This window comes from Mus caroli, chromosome 18 (genome assembly GCF_900094665.2).
Source record: "Mus caroli chromosome 18, CAROLI_EIJ_v1.1, whole genome shotgun sequence".
In the NCBI taxonomy this organism is placed as follows: Eukaryota; Metazoa; Chordata; class Mammalia; order Rodentia; family Muridae; genus Mus; species Mus caroli.
In genome coordinates, this window is record NC_034587.1 from 58,586,593 (window position 1) to 58,605,411 (window position 18,819).

Consider the following 18,819-nt stretch of genomic DNA (forward strand, 5'->3'; position numbering starts at 1 on the left):
CTCCCTCCCTCCCTCCCTCCCTCCCTCTTTCCCTTCCTTGTTTTTCCTATTGGGACAGGTTTCTTCCAAAGTAGCTCAGGCTGGCCTCCAACTCCAGAGGTTTGATACAGTGACAGTCTATCATGTCCTCTGATGAAATAATTTTCAATTGATGGTATAAAATATTACCATTGTCAAATAGATGGCGGCTTTCGTAGACATTCTACAATAGGATTTTCAGAAACTTTAAAGGATCGTGAAGTTTTTATTCATATAATTGGAGTAAAGAGTTAACGAGAATTTACATGTTTCTGTGGGCTGACCGGTGCAATAGTATTAACTGCACCTAGGAAATGTATAAAAATGGGAGTGAACACAATCTACAGGCAGCTCTGAGAATTAATAAAGTTCTTTATGTGGGAGGTACAGTGGGTTTGGCTTACCCCACAACCTCCACCAGGTGGAAATGTTGGCCACGTTGCTTGGTTGCTGTCAGGGAGATCTAACGAGAGCTGTGTGCTAACACAAAAGCATCATTATATGGTCTTCTCCACTTTTCCTTTAAGGAACCATAAAAAACCTGATTCCCAGTGTCCATCAGTTCCCTTAGGTAACACTGACGGGATCTGGGTACGTTGGTGTTGAGAGAACAGATGCTAAGTAGGAGTGAGCCCCATCTTCAAGGAACCATGAAGTCTAGAAAAGGAGGTAATTTTAACACAGATTGCTGTGCAAAAAAAAAAAAAAAAAAATACACAAGGGCGATCAAGTGCTTTGGAGTCCATGAAGACAAAGCAATGGTTTCATACGGACCATGGAGACCGTACTGGAGGACAGGCATTTGTTTAGGAGCCAATTGATCTGAATGTGTAATGAGGAGATAGCATAACAGGCAAAGAACAGGGAGAACCGAGACACCCAGATAGAACCCCGGCAGGACTGTCGGCAGCACTGTTTGGATTGGCCGGATCACAGGGTATCGGGTGCTAGGTCTGAGGACAGGATGGGAAGAGGACTGTTGATGTCGAGTTTTTAATTCCCTTTTCAGTTTCTCCATACGTAACTCTGGCGAAGAGACTGAAGATTTGCCCCGTATCTCCTTTCTCAATGCTGAGTTTTCCAGGCTCGCCTGGTGCTTGTCTAGAGAACTCCATACACAGAGGTCCAGCTCTGTAAAAAGATATCGAGTTTGGCCCCTGGGAACAATACCAGGAAGAAAACTTTCAGCTCCGTCCAGCTCCTGGTCTTGTGAAAACAAATGATAGTCCCCAGACTCTCTCTTAGCTTATCAGGTAGAGCTGGGAAATCCTGGGAAAGAAAAAGTCTGAAGGGGAGAGAAACGTTCCCACCTTCCAATCTGTCACCTTGCATTCAGGGTCAGCTTGCGCTCAGTCGCCAGAGTGACCTTTTCATGACCCTGATCAGACTACGCAACTTCCACCTCAAATCTATTTGGCACTCTCCTTTGCATCCATCCAACTTCCTCATCATGGCGTTTAGACGCCTTCTTTGCTGAGCTTGGGGCATCTCAGGAATCGATAGGAGGTAAATGCAACAGGACAGATTGTGATCAGATCTGAGGTCTCCGGTTGACACTGCTGCCACCTGGATCTCCATTTTCCCACCGGGTCATCAATGTGCAGCTTCCTGCTTAGCCTTTCTTGGTTCCAGATCACTGTGCCGGTGGGTGCTGTGCCTTCCTCGGAGGTCCCTACATGCCAGCTCAGCACTCCGAATCTAATAAGTAAAAATTCATGACGACAGGAGGTGAACTCATGGCACCTGCAAGGCCCACACCCTCACTGGCTGTTGCTTCTCCCTCAGGAAATGTCTTACTGGTATCTATTTTCAGAAGGTGACAAGCTACCCCGTAGAAATGCTCTGTGTTCTCCAGGCTCACGTGTGCACCAGGGCCGTAGACCTTTTGCTTGGCCGAGGCTCCTCTCCCATGTTCTTTGTTCAGGGTGAGCCCCGAGCCCCAAGCTTGAGTGTCTGCTCCATGCTGGCTGCCAGATGAAAACCTCTCTTGTTCCCCACAGCACAATGTTGGCATTATAGCCTTGGGCCAGGAAAATGACACATGCTGCTGGTCCACCCTGGGCCCCAGTGAGCAGTCAGCGATCTGGTGACAGCTGCAGGGAGGAGAGAGGGTGAGCAGGCTCTTTCTTTCTTTCTTTCTTTCTTTCTTTCTTTCTTTCTTTCTTTCTTTCTTTCTTTCTTTCTTTCTTTCTTTTTTTTTTCGGAGAGCCGCAGCATTTCTGTTCCAGGGCCTGGGGTCTGTATGCAGCCTGGCTTGGGGGTTCCTGCTGAACTCAGGGCTTAGGCTCACACAGGCAGAAGCTGTGAGGCCAGAGGAAATATTTGAAGGAGTCTTTGTCATCATGTCCAATTGCCTCACGGAGCCTGGTCCTGTGCTAGGTTCTGCCCCAAGACCGGAGGAACAAGACTCCTTAGGGGGCAAACCTAAACTGAAGTCTCTGAGGAGCAGAAAAGGGTGTTTGGAGTGCTGGGGGCTGTGGTAAACCAGAGTTCTCCTGTTTCCTGTAGATGGAGGAACATCCAGTTAGCTCAGACCTGGAGTGCACAGACGGTTATTTTTTTTTAAAGAAGAACCCCAGAAACTCAGATTTTCACATAAACATAAAAAATGTGCATGTGTACCTGTGAGTTTATGTGCCCCACACATATGCGTGACCGAGGACAACTTAAGGGAAGGGTTTTTCTTCTTCCCTTCCACCATGTGGGTCTCATCAGACTCAGGTCTTTGGGTGGTGGCAAGCACCTTTACCTACTGAACCAAATCAACAGCACATAAAATCAAAGAACACTGGTCACAGGCTGGGGGGATGGCTCAATGTGTGCCTGGCCTACACGGAAGCCCTGGGTGTGAGCTCCAGTGCTGCAGAAACTGAGTGCAGAGGTCCATGCTTGACATTATAGCACTAGGGGGGAGGAGGAGGAGGAGCAGGAGGACCAGGAGGAGCAGGATGAGCAGGAGAAGGAGGAGGGAGAGCAGGAGGAGGAGGAGGGAGAGCAGGAGGAGGAGGAGGGAGAGCAGGAGGAGGAGGGAGAGAAGGAGAAGGAGGAGGGAGAGCAGCAGCAGCAGGAGGAGGAGGAGGTAGAGCAGGAGGAGGAGGAGGAGGAGGAGGAGGAGGTAGAGGCGGCTGTGGGAGGGTCAGTATTCCATGGTCACTCTTGACTGTATAAAAAGTTCAAGATCAGCTTGGGATACGTGGAGACCCTAATCTTAAAAAAGAAAAAATTGATCATGACTTTCTCTTGTTATTACACCCGTGCTTCTCAACTTTCCTAATGCTGCAGCCTTTTAATACAGTTCCTCACGTTGTGGTGAACCCCCCCCCCCAACCATACATTTATTTTTGTTGCTACTTCATAACTGTAATCTTGCCACTGCTATGCATTGTATTGTAACCATCTTTGTTTTCTGATGGTCTTAGGTGACCCCTAAAGCAGTCACAACCCACAGGTGGAGAACCTCTATTTTAGAATATGGAGACCCAGCTAAGCCATGCCTATGTGTGAGCCATCAACCTTCCTTCTGGAGACTTCTGGAGCTCCTGCCCACTTTGAGCTCCTGTCCATCCAGAAGCCTCCTCCCAGTGCTGCAGCAGAAGGTGTCTTTGCTTAGAAGCTCGCTCGCCATTTTATTCTGAGGCTCAAGGCAACACTGGGCTTCAAGGTCCCGAATGGATTAACCTGGAAAAATCCCAGAGTTGTGAGGAGTTGAAAACACCAGCCAATCTGGTCCTGTCCTCTGTCACATGGGAAAATGGCGGCCAAGAGTAGGTAGAGACTTTTAGTGAAATTAACACAAGACCTTAGCGGCAGAATGGAGAGCAGTGGGGGCAGGAATCTAACAGTCAAATGGCTATGCCATTTCATCGGAAGGACAAGCATCTTGGGTTGCATAGAGTTTGTTCTGATCCAGGTGGCTCAGTGCATTTGGGACTGGGAGGAAGGCACACTTATGTCACAAGCAGGTTTGGCACTGGGAACCAGAGATGGCATAAGGCCTTCTTCTCCAGGGCTGAAAAAGACAAGTTCCTGGTCCTTCACAATGACTTTTCCGTTTCCCCAGGGATTCACACTTTCTGCCATCTTTGCCATAGCCCCTGGTCTGTCACTCTGCTCTGTTTGGGGTGAAGAGCTAACCTTTGGAAGGAGGTAGATCTGAGCCTGATACCTCGACCTGTCCCTGCAGTCCAGGGCAGGATCTTCAACCTCTCTGAACTTCAGCTCCCTCACCAGGCTAGTAAGACTTCCTAACAGAGTGGGCAGGAAATGTTTAAACACAACATCATGCCGGGCAGTGGTGGCGCACACATTTTTAATCCCAGCACTCAGGAGGCAGAGGCAGATAGATCTCTGAGTTCCAGGCCAGCCTGGTCTACAGAGTGAGTTCTAGGACAGCTAGGACTGCATGGAGAAACCCTGTTTTTAAAAAAATAACAAAGAAGCGGAAATTTCAAAGCATGACTATGACTGCATGTGTTGGATGCCCGGTGTCACGTGTGTCAAATGGCAAACAGTCATTCAAATGCCACTTGACACTCTAGTTAGGGAGGTAGTAACTCAGCGGTTAAGCACACGGTCATCAAGTGAGATAGCCGTGAGTTCAAGTCCAGACTGTACCACATGTTACTGTGAACAACTGGATAACTTACTCACCAAAGCCCCAAGATCGACGAGGAAAGCCGTGCAAGTGAGATCAGAGCACAGAGCTCCTCGCCTGCTGCTAGATGTCTTGCATCGTTTGTCACCAGTGTGAGGTTCCTTGCCAGAAGTTTATGGAGATAGTAATGAAATCTTGACTGCGTATGCCCAGGCTGCCCCCTGCAGGGAGTTTCTTATGTCAAAGCATTGGCTAGGGAACCCATTTGGCCAGGTTCCTCCTTCCCTGCAAGAACATCTGGGCTCCTGAATGGGAAGACTGCCAGGGTAACAGCACCTGCTGCCGCAGAGGCCGACGAGAGGCAGCACTTCGTACAGACATTTAAAAAAATCAAATGACATCCTGGCAGAGGTAGTGCATGCCTTTAATTCCTGCACTCAGGAGGCAGAGCCAGGAGGATCTCTGCATTTGAGGTCGAGAGAGAGAGAGAGAGAGAGAGAGAGAGAGAGAGAGAGAGAGAGAGAGAGAGTTAGTTCCAGGTCAGCCAGAGCTACACAGAGAAACTCAGTCTTGAAAAACAAAACAAAACAAAACAAAAAAACCACATCAAATGGCTATGTCGTTTCATCGGAAGGACAAGCATCTTGGGTCTCGTGATGTTTGTTTTGATCCAGGTGGCCCAGTGTGTTAGGGACTGGGAGGAAGGCACACTTATGTTACAGTCAGGTGTGGTACTGGGAACCAGAGATGGCATAAGGCTATGGAAGATCTTTTCCAGGGCTGAAAGACAAACTCCTAAACCTTTGTACTGGCTTTTCCATTTCCCCAGCGATTCACACATCTTGCCATGAGCTTTCACAGGGACAGATACATGCCCCATTGGGTTGTGGTCACCCCTCACATGAGCGGCACATAAGACTACACTGTCAGCATTAATGCAGTGTGTTTGTCATAACTCTTTTGGGCAGAATTCAAAGCAACTTAAACCCAAAGTCTGATGTCGGGAAAAGCTGCCTTTAACGAGAGCACAGATCTAGGTATGCAAAGCGAAGCCATCTCTGCTCTCTCCTCCCTCTCCTGGCTCCTTGTGTCCCTAGTCTCTGTGGCAAACGAAGGAGGCTAGCAAGCTTCCCTGATAGCTGGAGAATCCAGAGACACTAGCCTGTCTCCCTGCAGTTCCAGAAGTAGCCTACAGGGGGCACTCATAGCTTGGGGAAACGATTTGAACCTGCCAGAGACACTAGCTAGAGCGATGTTTAGCTCATTTCAACTAGACAACTCATTGGTCACTAGGTTTACATGACACATCATTCGTCACTTACGTGCACACTTGTCCCTGCTGGCCTCTGATGACTCTTGCCCATGTCTCCCAGGTGTAGAGGGGTTGGTAAAAGGCTGTGCATTCTCACAGACTGCATTTTGCTCATTTAGAGCCCTACTCCGGGGTCTCTAAAATTGGTTTGGAATTTGGAAATTCCAAATTTGGATTTGAAGACAGCTCATCATGGTATATGTAAGTGGGTATTTGTCATGGTGTAGTCAAAATTCTTAGTGTTGTGAAATGACGCAGATCCTCGTTCTACACAGGGCATTACTGGAGTGGGTATAATTCTGCGATATCATTGCTATTAATTAAAAAAAATTAAAATCTTCTGTACAGAGGTATTTTACACGTATGATGTCTCTGCACCACCTGTGTGCCTGGTGCCCAGGGAGGCTAGAAGAAAGTGCTGGCTCTCCTGGGACTTAAATTATAGCTGCCTGTGAGCTACTTTACATGCAGATGCTGGGCACTGAACCTGGGTCCTCTGTAGGAGCAGCGAGTGCTCTTCACTGTGGAGCCATCTCTCCAGTTCCCGACTGCTGTTATTCCTAGCAGTTCTTTGTTTTCCCATTAACCTTTACAGCTGTGTTGAACAGCAGTACCTTCTAGCTCCTGTGAAACTCCTCAGAGGCCAGTTGCAGCCATCTGCACCTCCCTAGCCTCAGTTACTGTGTGTGTACCTCAGTGCCTGCAGTCTACCATGAACGATTGTCTCTGGTGCAGCTGACCAGGCTCCCTGTCTCAATAAATCTGCTTAAAACTGTTCATAGCTACACAGTTACAAAGTGCAGCCATTGCTGTAGCTGGGGTTTGTTTGTTTGTTTGTTTTTTTTTTTTGGTTTGTTTTTGTTTGTTTTTTGTTTTTGTTTTTGCTTTTTGTTTTTGTTTTGTTTTGTTGTTGTTGTTTTTAATAATAAAAGAGCACTCTGCTCTTATCTGTCTGGCCTGGTCATGCCAGGCTGTGTGAGCACCCTCATAGGGCGGGTGGGAGGTCTCATCATTGGAGGCCCCGGGCATCATGGGCAAGTGACCTTCCGTGGGTGGCCTTATCCCAGGAGCTGGTCCCACAGGCATCATGGCATCTAGGAGGAGGAGGGCCCATCGTTGGCATCATGGGAGGGCCTCCCATGTGGGATGCAGGCATCCTGCCAGGCTGAGGAGGACCTGGGAGTCTGGGGAGGAGGTAGAATCATGGCCCCTGCAGGTGGAGGAGCAGAGAATGGAGCTGAAAGGATCTTTCCTTGTTCAAATGCAGCCGTTGTCTTGTCAGTCAGGCTCTGGGCCTGCTCTTCCATCCATTTCCGGTAATAGTCTTTCACATTCTCTTTGTGTTTCCGACCACTGCAGGGTGTCTTCCTCACAGACGGAGAATCGTGGGTAAGATACGTATCACAGTAGTCACAATAAAACTTAGGCATGTTGCTCTACAATCTGTTGGCTACCCGAGTCCCCACCACCAGGAACTCCATTGCTGTAGCTTTAATTATGTAGATTTAATTATGCCAGTGGCTCCTAACTTTACGTTCTGGTATTCACAGAGGTTATATGTATGGGAAAATACCCCTCTCTAAGAACCTCAGAAAGTCTGACAGATAAGGTTGAGCCTGCCCATAAAGGGCAGGTGGCTTAGAGCAGAGCACCTCACCTTTTATGCTGTGCATCTCTTGGGAGAACTCATTAAAACAGAGTTGCTGACGAGGAAGCCAGGGCAGGGTCTGTGACACTGTATCTCTCAACATTCCTCATTGGAGATGACACACTTTGTGGGGATAACTAGAGCAATTCTTTCTCACACTCACTGTTAATAAGCACAGAACAAGCCAGGATATCTATACAAAGCACAGAGGAACAGGTGGGGCACCTGCTAGAACATCTCCATGTCTCCATGGCTATTACAACCCCTGGCTACCTCTAATTCACTTTTTTCCTTACCGGTTCCACTCCACCCCCACTTCCAGGTTCTCAGTAAGACAAGCTCTTATCCACCCCATGCCTCTGCACATGCTGTTTCCCTGGGCCTAGATAGCTCCTTCTTCTGCCCTCTGGCTGATCATTTTCTTCTCTCGCTGGGTATTCACAGGGAGTTCCTTCCCCGTAGCATCCTGTTTTCTGTCTCCGTAGGAGCTGTCTCCATGTGCTCTCTCTGTTTACTTATTTAGAATATGTTTCTTCTCTAGACCTGCACACGGGAGGCTCATCTTCCATACTGTTTATCTGGCAGCACATACTCACGAAGTAAACATGGGTTGGGTGCATATGCAGGGAGGAGCAGAGGCACTCTAGGCTTCCTTCTGCACATTTGAGCCACTTGTCTGGGAAGAAAGAGGAGGCAAAGTAGGAAATGTATTCTCTACTTGTTTTTCCTTTCAAAAAGAAATTGGTGGAAAATAAAAAAGAAGTTGGTTGTTTAAAAAATTGTATTTGTGTGTGTGTGTGTGTGTGTGTGTGTAGGTCAGAGGACAACTTATGGAAGTCAGTTATTTCTTTCCATCCTACCGGTTCCAGGCACTGAACTCAGGTTATCAGCACCTCACGTGCTGAGCTATCTCACTGGCCCAGACTTATTCTTGCTAAAGAATTATTGAATAACAGGTCAGGAAAGACGCTAGTTGTAATGTCTCATTTTCAAAATTACTTCATTCATTCACGAATGTGCTTCCGGGTAGACGCATGCATACGTGTGTGCACCTGTGTATACATGTGGAAGCCGGAAGAGAATGTCAAGTGTCTATCACTCTCTGCCTGTTCTTTCAAGTCAGGGTCTCTCTCTGATTCAGAGCTTGTGTTTTCTCAGTGGGGCTGGAAGCCAGCAAGTCCCAGAGACCGCCCCCCCCGACTCCTGTCCCTGCACCTCCTGGATCTGGGGTTGCAGGTGTGCTTGGGGTGCTCAGCTAGTTACGCAGGGGATAGGGCCTGAACTCCCAACCTCATGATTGCGAAGCAATTGTTCTTCTTTACCACCGAGCCATCTCCCAAACTCCCACATCTCATTTTCAGAGATGTCAAAATATGATCACAGAGTGGGCAGCTTAAAAATAGATGAAGCGCTCTAAGTCTCCATTTCTTACACAGAGTTGATGCGAAGCTCGTTGATGAAATACTTGGTTAAATGAAATCACTGCAGGCCATCTCAGGGACCCTGGCGGTGTGCACTGAGTATCTTTAATGATAACAGCATGGTGAAGATTACAACACTCACCCATAGGTCATTGCTATCCCATCTTTCGCCTTCCTACTCAATAAGAATGTGTACAGCCCCTGGGTGGGACCCGAGGACATCCGGTGAGGGAGGCTTCACTGCTCTAATAGTATGAGCGCCCATGTCTAACTGGCATACCATGTGACACAAAATAGAGGATCCTAGCAAGTCAGTAGAACCTCAGAACGGCCTGAAACAGGGCAGTGACGGCTTCCCCAATCTTTACAGAAGTCCCCTCGGGTGCTGGCAGCCTGGCACCTCTCCAGAGTGCCAGTAGGATGGTTGGCTACTCCAGAGCCTCTGTCTATAGGCTGCATAAAAACGCTTGCTGCTGCACAATACGGTAGATCTGCACCTTGATGCTGGTCTCCAGAGTCTGTTTCCTCAGTTTGTGACTTTGCCTCCCCCCCCTCCAGCCCCCATCCCGGTTCCCACGTTGTGACCCGTTCCTCATTGTGGTGGCTAAATATGCCCAACCTAAATGTCCTTGTCTCCCCTGTGGTAAGCAGGAGGAAGTAGTTTGTAGTTCTAACCGGCCTGAACAGAGGCAGACTCCGGTCTCTGGGAAAGTTTTCCTTGTTAAACTAGAGGTGTGAAGGGAAGTCTCCTTCCTGCCTTTTATATAAGCTTGGGTGAGGCGATGCCTGGGATCACAGTGGCCTCTTGTAAATATGGGGACACACTGGCAGAGGATGAAAGCCAGCATATAAAAGGTGATGGAGTTGAAGGGGCTCAAAGAAACCTGACTCTGGATGGCATCGCTGAGCTGCTGAGTTCAGAAACTTTACATCGCGGGCTCCTGGCTGCTCATATTGCTCAAGCCACTTTTAATAAGGCAGTTTGGACTTGCAGGTAAAAAGAGAGAGAGAGAGAGAGAGAGAGAGAGAGAGAGAGAGAGAGAGAGAGAGAGAGAGAGAGAGAGAGACTTACCTGCTAAGAATGGGAAGCTGGTCTTTCTAGTTAAGACTAGCTGAGACGACACCTAGTCCTACTGGAAGTAATAAATATTTTTCAGAGTTGTTCTGTTTGTGAGATGGGAGTGTTAATCATGGGTACCTGTGGGGTTGCTAAGAAGCCTAATTGAGATGACACGTCTAAAGTCCTCTGCATAGGACTTTAGAAATTGGCACACTGATAGTGTTTAATACTACTTTTGATTGTAGAGTCTTATTTGTGATCCGAACACCCTCTGTTACTGCAAAGTACCAGGCGTTCTGCAGAGAGCAAGCTGGATAGTGTCTACCGTGTGTGTGTGTGTGTGTGTGTGTGTGTGTGTGTGTGTGTGTGTGAATACTGCCTACCTTGTTTTTTGAGATAGGACCTCTCACTAGGACTTGGGCCTTGCTAGGCTGGCCCCTCTTCCCCCCAGATTGCAAGAGAGCACTGCCACTCCCGGATTTTCTTCTGTAAGGACTTTAAGGATTGAGTTAAGGCAGTGGTTCTCAACCTATGGGTCGTGACCCCTTTGGGGGCAGGTCATTGAACGACCCTTTCACAGGGGTCACATATCAGATATCTTGCATATCAGATATTTACACTATGATTTGTAATGTTAATAAACAGTAGCAAAATGACAGTTATGAAGTGGCAACGGAGATAACCTTCTGGTTGGGGAGCAACATGAGGAGCTGTATTAAAGGGTCGCAGCATGAGGAAGGCTGAGACCACTGAACTAAGGCTTTTGTGCCTTAGCATCTTTAGTGAGCGAGCTGTACCCAGCCCGGCTGTACCCAGCCCTAGTCTTTAGTTCCTTTTGTGCATAGTCAGCCTGTTCCCATACCAGCTACTTCCCCACACACAAGAAATAAGAGGAGGACAAAGGTTTGGGTTGAAATGATGTGCTTTTATGGGAAATAAAAATATCCAACAACAATAACAAAAGCCCTTCAATCTCGCAAGTTGTTAACCAGTGACAATGAGGCAGTTTCAATGATCGCATCTGGCCGGGGGGACATTTCTAATGGGTTGGGAAAGTTGAAAGGCGTTGGCCAAAAAGAGAAGTTGCAGGGAGGTGACATCATAAATGAGAGTACATTAAACGTCCCTTGCAGTCCCTCCGCCCCGTCACCCTTCCAATGTGCCGATTCCTCCTATCCTTTTTGATTACTGCTCGCATGCAACCTCCTCCAGAAGCCTCCTTGGGTCTGCACCAGCTGCACACGCCTTCAGCAACGTCACACACACTTTCTCAGGCCTCAGTCTGTCACGTTCTGCCTTGCCTCCGTTACGTTACATCACGTTACGTTACGTCTGGCACACGTCTTACCAGGTCTCCCGTTACTAGGCATGCCCCGGAAACTAGGGCCTTCTATGAGTCATCCCGGTGCCCCTCCCCCTCCCCCACTCAGTGCTCAGCATTCAGCAGGTGCTCAGGAACGATTTGCTTTGCTGACGTCATTTCTACACTCGCCACGTCACATCACCAGCTTCTTGAGTGTTGTAATTGTCCTTTTAAACCTCCCCATCTTTCCCCTAGGATCCACCCCTTCCCCCAAGAACTGTGACACAGGCATCTCCAAGAGGGAACAGCTACCACTGATCAATGACTCAGAATTGAAGTGGGGGTGTGAGAAGGCTCTGTTCTCACTTGTCCCAGAAAGCACGAGAGTCAGTCCCTGAGGCCACCGGGAAAGAACATGAGCAGTGTTGGTCAAGGCCTCATTCTGGAATCCTCTCGAGAGTCACCCTTCGGAAAAACTTCACCTGTGAGACCCAGCTAACTTCATAGCATTGCCAGGGGATGATGGGTGGGGGTCTGATATGAATGTCTTGCCCTCTAGGGACCAGTGTCCTAGGCCAAGATTTTTCTTTGGGGTGTGGCCTATTCTCCCTGCACAGGGTGGTGAGTGTGTCTGGTTGCTCGCTGGAGCTATGGTGGGAGCATTAGCCCTGTGGTGTGTAGATCATCAGGCACATAGATTGTAATAAGGCTGAAGAGTACAGGCTGCAACGATGGCCTCTCCTAGAAAGGGGGAAGGGTTGGGGGGTGCTGGGACCACTGAGGTGAGGGAGAGGAGCAGGCTGTGGGTGGTAGAGGGAAGGGAAGTGCCTTTTTCCGTTTCCTACCATGAATTCTAGATTTGCATGAGGGAGTGCTTAGGACCAAGGGTGGAAGGAGGAAGGGTGCTGAGCTGAGGAGAGGCCAGGGCCCATCCACTCTGTACTGATATAAGCAATGGGTTTGAGGACCTCACATCTAACCACATCACCCCATGGAGCGCTGAGCTCCTCCTATTTGGGTGTGTGGAGAGAATTCTTTACGAGGCCTCAAAGGTGCTCGCTGATTTGGGTGGATCGCCATGGACCTCCCACCGGAGGGCCCATCCGTGACCACGGTGTGTGAAAACTTCGTGGCCGGCGTCAGCCCTGGAGACTGGGGGAAGGTCCTGAAACAGGGAGTAGAGGCTCCTCCAGGCACCTTTTCAAAGGAGAGCCAGTCCTTGGGGACTCAAGGTGGGGCAGATGTTTCAGTATAAAAAGGATCCCCAGTAAAAGGATGGAGTCCCTTCAGATTCCTTCCCAGACCCCACAGCACGTAGAAAAGAGAAGTAAGGAGCATAAAAATACCTCGATGATGTGGGCTCGCCCGACAGTACAGAAAAGCAAGTCTCACGGCAGGCAGCATGTTGTGTCCCATTATACAAGAGGATTATACTGCGTGTCAGGATAGAGATTTACATACATCTTTATATAAATGCATCTATATGTATAGAGCCTCCGCCTAGAACAGCCGGGCTTGCTTCTTCAGTTCGTTCCTCTTCCAGAGGGCTAGCCTCTCAAACTCGGAGATGGTCATGCCGAAGACTTGGTAGAACTCCTCCTGGGACAGGTGGCGCTGAATGATGGGGAGGGAACACAGGAAGCGTGAGGACCCGTGGTGTGGGGACAGCAGCAGTCACTGTACCGTACCTTCACTCTGGGTGGCCCTGCATCTGGCCAAGGGTCGGGCCAAGGAAGTTCTGTGGTATGTGTAGAGGGGATGGAGGTGTGGATGATGCCTCTCCAGGGTGGTATGCTTGCTGTAGAAGCTTCCCTTGTCTCCATCTCAGGAGGGTGTTGACTTTACTATTTGTGCACCCTGGTGGACCTCACCTATATGGGTCTGTGTTCCAGTTATCTGTACATGTTATATGTGTATTCATGGTTAATGCTACCCAACACCCTTTTGGGAGAGAAAGAGCTACACCCAAGGATTCAGGGTGTATTGCCACATCTTAATAGTTTTACAAATGACCCAGCAGTCTGTGCAACGAAGAGTGAAAGAAATCACTACTGTTATCTCTCTCCCCACTGGAGTATCCTTTCTTTTCTCTCTTGAATGGAAACAAATTTGTCATATGATCAGACATTGTTCTGTGTTTCACGGCAGGTTTCTCTCCTGCCTTTTATTTTTCCTCTCTGTTCTCAGCAAGCTTGAAGGTTCATGTCAAAAAGCCTTTAGACTTAGACGCATATGACATTTAAAATATAGCAAAATATTAGGAATTGATAGATTTAGGTGAAGGGTAGGCGGGTGTTCGTTTTACCATTCACACGGCATTTCTAGAGGTCTGAGAATATTTGAAAGTGTAATTTGAAATCAAGTTTAAAAGAAGAAGTAAATCCATTCTAAGCATGAAGCCCAGCGTGGAGCCTCAGAATGGCTATTCTAACTGAACAGAAGCTCTTTGAGATGCATACGCTTGATCTGATCAGTTTCTTTGTGATTTTTTTTTCATAATAAAGTTTATTTAAAAAGGAAACATATGGGCTAGCTTTTGGCTACAAGCTTCCCGGACTCTCTGAGGATTTGATATCTCTAGTTGGGTATTGAAAGGACACCCAGTGAGAATTATGCACACAGGCACACAACAATTAGCCAGATATGAATCTTTGGCTTTGAGCAAATGAGCAATCCTTCCAAGCCTCAGTTTTCCCTTCAGGAAAAAAGACCATCCTAGTACCTACCTCATTGGCATGGCAAGAGTGAACTAGAGCACAGGGTGTATGGATGTGCCTGATTTGTGCACTTAAACCACTGTGTGTGTGTGCATGTTTGTGTGTCTGTGTGTGTCTGTGCGTGTGTGCGTGCACGTAAGTGCACGTGTGTGTGAGTGTGTCTGATGTCACTTCCTCCTCTCCTCTTCTGTACTCTTGCAGTCCCAGGCACACTGGCCTCTTGACATCTGCTATCACGGGAGGCTCACCTCTTCAGTAAAGCCTCAGTATGGCTGTTCCCTCTGCCTAGAAAGTGCTCCCAGAAGCATGGGTAACTTGCTCAGATGTCATGTAGTGAGCGAGACCTACTCTCATCAGTTTATGTGCAAGCACATCTTGCACCTCCTAACTCCCAGTCCTAGGCTCAGCCCTCCTTGGGCCATTTACCCTGCCCTTTGTCACCTGCTAGCACAGTTTAGCATTTGTTCTTCATTTGTATCCTGTAGGATCTGTCGTCCCACATAAGTACGCAAGGCTCTAAGATATCAGCGTCTCCGTGTTGTTCATAGACACAGGCAAACACACAGAACAATATTTAGCACCTATAACGGATTTTTAAATTAAAAACTTCCTTTGCCTATTATTATTTTGTGTGCATGTGCATGGTGTGTGTTGCACATGTCACAGAGCATGTGCAGAGGGCAGGACAACTTCGTGAACTCCATTCTCTTCCTCTTCCTTTAACATGGTTTCAGGTTACCTAGCTTGTGTGGCTGCCAGTTTTACCTGCTAAGCTATCTTGGCAGCCCTATAATAGAATTGCGATAAATATTTGCTGGATAAGTGAGTGTACTCTGAACTTCGTGAGGACACATCGGGGTTGAGAGCTGGGGTAGAAGCTGGTCCAGTGTTTCTAATTCAGTGTTACGTTTTAGACATTCCCAGGTTGATTTATGGGGTCTGAGCTCCTCCCCTGGTTGATTTCTCAGGTCTGGGGTGAGACTCATGTGTGATAAAGTTCTCTGAGAGGTTCTGATGCTTGGGAAACTTGAGCTCATGGGCCTGAACCTTGGGGACTGGAGATTATATGGTGCTTTAAAGTCAGCTCTTTCAGAATGGCAGGGAGCTGTCCTCTTCAGCACCAGCAGCAACCTGCAGCTTCTTGTTAAGAAGATGGGGAAAACGTCACTCAAGGTTCTAGGCTGCTTAACCCAGCACACTGGGGCTGTGGGCATTTACAGAGCTCCGTGTCCAACTTGCAACTCTCCTATCTGCCTACACCCCTGGGTGAGTTTCTCAGCACCAGAGCAAGGCTGGCTCCCATGCCCTTCCGGCATACAAGTCTACCACTGTGTTCTGACATCTCTCCTAAGCGGGACCTACGTACAGGACAGAGAGTCTTTCCCATAGGAAGCTCAGGGTCAGGCAGAGGACATGCTATAAACAGGACCGAGAGGTACTCGAATCTCTCTTGAATGCAGGCAAGGGGAGGCTGGAGGACCAGGCATGTCACCTAGGGGAGGACTGGAGAAGGATTTGGATATTGTGATCTCTAGAGCAGGGCCCTAAGAAGCGAGACAGCCACAGGATGGGAAGGACATTTAAGGAGAGTTAAAGGCATGGAAGACATGTCATGGGACAGGGCAACACATGTTCTGGATCAGAGGTAGCCTGGGGTGGGCACTCTATGCTAATTAAACTTACTACCCAGTGCCACGCCCAGGGTCCCTCTGCACTTTCATCTATACTGTTTCAACTGCTCTTGGATGCTTCTCCCCCTGTCCATCCAACCCCCACCTACCTGCAAGTCTGTGTCAATCAAGCAGGACTTAGTGACATTCTTTGAATAACAGCATAGTAACATCTAGCTAGTACTTAACCCCTAGCTCTCTGCTGAACTCTGCTCATGTATATCCTTGACATACATCCTTATCTACTTCTCCTGGATGCCTGAAGGAAGCCCTGGTGGGATAAACTCATCAAGAACCAGCTTCAGCAGGTCATAACTTGGCTGAAGCGCCCACCCAGTGATGGCAGAAGAAGAATGGAAATCTGTAACTTGGGACTTATTTATGTGTTTGCCCTCTAAGCAGAGTCGTCTGCCTCATTCCTCATACCCACCCCATGACCCTGCTTTAGTACAGTCCTGACTATGAAGGAACAAACCTAGCTGCTGTTATGCAGACAGAACATCAGCCCCAGGTGAGAGACACCGGCAGCTGTGCACCACAGACACCAACCAGGCTGATGTGGGAACGGCTCAGAATAGCACAGCAGTCAGGCTGTGGAAGCTTAGCTCAAGTCTGCTTTTGCATCAAGCTTCAACAGGTAATTAATTTACTCATTCTGTCCTGAGCTGGGTCAACTCTGGCAATGCTGGGATCTCTTGGACACAGAAGGTCTTCCTAAGGATTGTACAGGGTCAGGCACGTTCAATGTGTGCCCCGAAACGGCTATGAATGCAGTCGCTCATACCACCTAACACATGTGATTCATTCAGCCTAATACAAAACTGTAAACTTACTTAAAACATCAGGAGATTTTCTTGTGATTAAAAAAAATGGTTCTTGAGTGTGAACTTTATAGATGACAAGGTTATGCCGCAATGTCAGAAAGTTAGACATGTTTGTACATACCTCTAAGCGAGTCCGGTCCACATCCTTTGGCAGTCGGTTCCTTCCTCTTGTGGTCACCAGTAGCAGCTCATAAGGATAGATCTAAGGAGAAAGGGGGGCATATCTAGCTTGGTTGACAGGGGGTGAATTTGTCTTTTCCAGCTGCAGTTCATGCCTGGGCTCCTCCTATCCACTAAGGCCAGATATTTAGTCAGGAGGAAGGGCTGGGTCTGCCCTCCTTGGGTTGGCATGGTCCCCAGAGTGCACTGTTATCGCTAGAGATAAACTTGGTGGTGGCATATGACATTAATGTGGTTTCAAGGCCTTTGGAATGTAAGTGTCTAAGAGCTGGTGAGTATGAAGCTGCCCAGTTGGCGCCTGTGGTGTCCCACAATCTTTAGGGACGGGAAAAGGGTTAGAGGAGACTTGGGGAGGACTCAGGGACAATGGGCCAAGGAGAGACCATGTTAGTCCTGAAAGGTCCTGCATCTATGCTTCGTCCCTGCATAGATGGTGCTGCCATCCTCTTGCTGCTCCCCAAGGTAGAGCTTCCCCGAATCCTGGAGACCCCCAGGGTCTATGTGTTCTTTACCTTGTACTCTGCAAAGAGAAAAGAGACATGCACCAACTAGAACCCACCTCTGGGCTGTAAGTCACTACACTGGCCTCTGTCTCAGTGTCTCAGGGGGCTGGTCTCCACGCAGCGACTACTCCAAGCTATGAGAATCCCTGCCTTCCTGAGTTCACCGTGGAGGGAGTTATGAGCATGAGGTGGGGGCTGGCTGGTCCTGAGATGGCTTTATGAGGACAGTAGGAAGCAATGGCATACAATAGGAAGAAAAAGAATCTGAGTCAGCAGACCCTGGGGAAATGATCTCCAGCATCTAGGGGTCCTTGGAGGCTGTGATATGATCCCCCAAGCCAGGGTCTGCTCCAAGCAGCCATTGGAAACTTGGCATGAGATCTTTCCTGGCAGAGAGCATGGATCTCATGGAGAATTTTCTGGGAATGATGTACAGTTGGCTCTGATTGTCTCCCTCTCCCATGTCTGACTGGAAGCTTTAGCTCTGCAGTACAGGGTAATCAGCACTCTCAGATGTTCTGAGAGCCTGGGTTGTACAGATGGCCTGGAAAACACCCAGGGTCCAGGATGAGAGAGGATGTGGGGAGGGGAGGGAAAGGAGAGGGTGGAAGTGGAACTCGGGCTTTGGACAGAGCCCATCCCTCACCCCCTGCTACAGAACCGGAAGCAATGGTTCACAGGTCAAGCGACAGTTAGGAGCACTCCATCCGGAGTCTCTGGGAAGTCTCAGGAGGGTCTGACCCCGCAGCTCCAGCCACCAGGGCTCACCTCGCATGCCCCAGTTGACTGCGTTCATGCTGTCGTAGTGGAAGAGGTCCGCACTGGGTGTCTGTAGGGAAATAGAGCCAGGATGGCGTGAGAAGCTTACCTCTACTTCCCAGAAGCACCTGCCGACCTCCAGAATGTAGAACAGGGCCAAGGCGGGGACTCTTTCTGTAGCATCAGTATCAGTTTAGGGAAATGTAACTCACTGTGTTCTCCTTGCAATTTAGTCCCAGGACTCAGTAGACAACCAGCACAGATCCACTTATTCAGTGGAATGACCCTTTTGTACAAACAGGATCTTCCCTGACAGAGAGTCCTAATGGCAACTGCCAGTCACCACTTCCATAAACACTTAACCGTTAACCAGATCAACGTTTTTCTCGTCTCATAACGCTGTCTTCCAACTTTGTATGTACCTGGATTTATTTCCCATTATTAATATTAATACTTTGTTTTCTCCCACAAGAATCTACACTCTGGGGTTGGGGAGATGGCTCAGCCATTAAAGGTTAGGCTTACCACCAAAAAAGGTAAACTCTGAAGAGACAGAATATTAAAAGAAAAAGTGTGTATAAGTGTTTAGTCTATGTGTGTGTGTGTGTGTGTGTGTGTGTGTATGTACCCTTGTGGCTGTGGAGGCCAGAAGGGGTCTTTGGATCCCCTGGAACTGCAGTTATAGTGAGCCACGATGCGTGTGTGTGTGTGTGTGTGTGTGTGTGTGTACCCTTGTGGCTGTGGAGGCCAGAAGGGGTCCTTGGATCCCCTGGAACTGCAGTTATAGACAATTGAGAGCCATGATGCGTG

General features: G+C 48.5%; 1 protein-coding gene and 1 pseudogene across 5 annotated transcripts in view; both read right to left on the reverse strand.

Moving 5' to 3' along the window:
• Positions 1–6,868: 6,868 nt before the first annotated feature.
• On the reverse strand, positions 6,869–7,354 carry LOC110285199 (annotated as a pseudogene).
• A 3,603-nt stretch (positions 7,355–10,957) lies between these two features.
• Ablim3 (actin binding LIM protein family member 3) overlaps positions 10,958–18,819 on the reverse strand; it is a 119,301-nt gene continuing 111,439 nt past the window's right edge. For all 5 annotated transcript variants that reach the window (XM_029471982.1, XM_021150362.2, XM_021150359.2 and 2 more), the window contains 4 exons: positions 18,019–18,079; positions 17,260–17,267; positions 16,689–16,769; positions 10,958–12,970 (listed from right to left, as the gene is read on the reverse strand). In XM_029471982.1, the coding sequence (XP_029327842.1) occupies positions 12,857–12,970; positions 16,689–16,769; positions 17,260–17,267; positions 18,019–18,079 (264 nt within the window). In that variant the 3' untranslated portion in view covers positions 10,958–12,856. The remainder of the gene's footprint in view (positions 12,971–16,688; positions 16,770–17,259; positions 17,268–18,018; positions 18,080–18,819) is intronic.